Source organism: Trachymyrmex cornetzi, unplaced genomic scaffold (assembly GCF_001594075.2).
Source record: "Trachymyrmex cornetzi isolate Tcor2-1 unplaced genomic scaffold, Tcor1.1 scaffold238, whole genome shotgun sequence".
Lineage (NCBI taxonomy): Eukaryota > Metazoa > Arthropoda > Insecta > Hymenoptera > Formicidae > Trachymyrmex > Trachymyrmex cornetzi.
The window spans coordinates 30029-32589 of record NW_017297040.1 but is presented as its reverse complement, the minus strand read 5'-3'; the positions used below and the strand labels follow the sequence as shown (position 1 = coordinate 32589).

Below are 2561 nucleotides of genomic sequence, written 5' to 3'. Positions count from 1 at the left end.
GGCTACTTCTTCATGTCCATGTACATGAAATTGGAATTGGTCGTTGTCTGGGTTCCATATGAGCCCCAATGTCTTGATCGTTTCGCTTGTGTCCATGTGACGGTGCTTCTCTTCCCTCGACTTGTGTGGTATCTTGGCTAGAACCTCTTTGTTGTTGGAACACCATTTGTGCGTCTCGAATCCGCCTGTCTTGAGTGTTGTGGTAATCTGTTCCTGTAATAACGCGGCTTCGTCGGGACTATCCGCGCCTGCTAAAATATCGTCGACGTAAGTTTGCTCCGATAACATTCGTGATACTAACGGAAATTCGTGTTCTGACTCTTTCGCGAGTACGCGTATGCATCTCAACGCTAGGTACGCCGAGCTGGTTTCGCCATACGTGACGGTATTGAGTCTGAATTCCTGAATCGGTTCACTCGTCGAAAATCTCCACAATATTCGCTGACAATCTCGATCATTTTCATGCACGATTATTTGCCGATACATTTGTTTAATGTCACCGGTTAGCGCTACCTTGTACATGCGATATCGCAAAAGAATATCGGTTAGATTACCTTGAATCGCGGGTCCTGTCATTAGAATGTCATTGAGCGATTTCCCTGAGCTAGTCTTACTCGACGCATTGAAGACCGTGCGCAATTTTGTACTTGAGCTTGATTCCTTGATTACGCTGTGATGTGGTAGATAAACTATTGCATGGTCGGTTTTATTCTCAGTCTCTTTGACCAATGACATGTGTCCGGAATTCAAGTAATCCTGCATAAATGCTGTGTAACTTTCGTGTAATTTCTTATCTCGTTCGAACCGTCGTTCTAACTGTAATAGTCGTTTAATTGCAATTTCTCGAGATTCGCCTAATGCTTTGGGATCGTCGGAGAACGGTAACCGCACTATGAATTTACCATCCTCATTTCGCGTGGTAGTATTCTCAAAGAATTTCTCGCATTCTTGTGCCTCCATCGAAGGGCGCGTTTCATCGAGCTGATAGCTTTCCATTTCCCAGAATTTGTTTAGGTCTTTGCTGAGATTTTCGCATTGTTCTGACGTGCATGCCATAGCGGATACTGTGTTGCGACTGTACGGGGAATTCACTATGAGTTCGCTCGCGATTCGCCCGGCCGCTACCCACCCAAGCTCCGTGTTTTGCAATATTGGACGGTCATTACCGCATTCGATTTTACCTGTTAATATCCAATCATAGAAATACTCGGCCCCGACAAGAAGATCTATCGGTCCCTTTTTATAAAATTCCGGATCGGCTAATTTAAGATTCTTCGGAATGTTCAACGCGTTGTAATCGATGTCGGAACATGGTAAGCTTTTAGTGATTTTAGGTACAACGAGTCCGCGAATGTTAGCGCACGCACTGGAGAATCTTGATTTTAGTACAACGTTACAGCATTGCGTTACGCTACTCTCTATTTCACTAATTCCGGTTACAATTTCGGACTCTCGATTGCGTTTCACGCCTAACTTGTTGCACGCGGCGTGCGTAATGAAATGAACTTCGCTTGCGCCATCTAAAAGGATACGAATTGGTACCACGGATCCATTCCGATGTACCGCATTGACTATCGCTGTGGCCAGTAGCACGTGCTTCTTCTCCATGTTGACTGCGTGATGTACTGCAACGCTGCTGCTCGCTTTCGGGTCTGCGTCTTTGGACTCTTGTTTTTTGTTCTCATCGTCATTCTTCTTTTCGTTCGTCGTATCTCGATGGCACAGTGTGTTGTGTCTTCCAGCACATTTTCTGCACGAACCCATTTTGCATGTTTTAACGAAATGATCGTTACGTAGACAATTCATGCAAAGTTTAAGTCGTCGCGCTTCTTTGATGCGTTCGTCAATGGGGTAGGACAGAAATTTCCCACATTGATATAGACAATGCTCGCCATGACACAAGTAGCATTTTCCGCTGTCCGTTGAGTTGGCTAACGCGATTGCTCCATCCTTGCTGTGAGTCTTTGATTTCGTCTTGTCATCTTCCTTTTTGTGCGCAGAGGGCTTCTCCTTGCTTCGAGCTTCTAATCGTTCAAGCATTTGAGATCTTTCCTCCAAGAAGTCCGTTAACTTGTCAAACGATGCGTCGTTTGCCTTCCCGCTTTGCTCCCATGCTCGTAACGTCTTCGTATCTAGTTTTGACTCCATCATGTGTATTATCAGCTCGCCCCATGCATCGGTTGGCATCTGCATTGATTTCAATACTCGCAGATGTTTCTGTGTGTAATCCACTAAACTCCGGATTGCGAGGGCTGATTCTTTCTCGATTTTAGGCATCGCGAACAGGCACTGTATGTGTTTCTTCTTTATTGCTCTGGGATCATCGAATCTCTTCTTCAGCAATTCCCATGCCACTGAGTAGTTTGCGTCTGTCAACTCGATTGACTCGATGATTTTGGCTGCGTTGCCACTTAATGATGTGACCAGATATTGGAACTTCTGTATGTTTGGAATGACCTCGTTGGCATGTATCAGGGATTGAAACGTCTCGTAAAATCGTTTCCACTCTTCTGTCCTTCCGTCGAATATCGGAAGCTTGACCGTAGGCAGCTTGACTCTGG

At 45.3% G+C, this 2561-nt stretch overlaps 1 protein-coding gene across 1 annotated transcript in view; it reads right to left on the bottom strand.

Moving 5' to 3' along the window:
- Window positions 1–2561, bottom strand: part of LOC108761065 (uncharacterized) — a 7134-nt gene that overhangs the window by 2589 nt on the left and 1984 nt on the right. The window contains exon 2 of the mRNA XM_018507401.1: window positions 25–2557. Coding sequence (XP_018362903.1) covers window positions 25–2557 — 2533 coding nt within the window. The remainder of the gene's footprint in view (window positions 1–24; window positions 2558–2561) is intronic.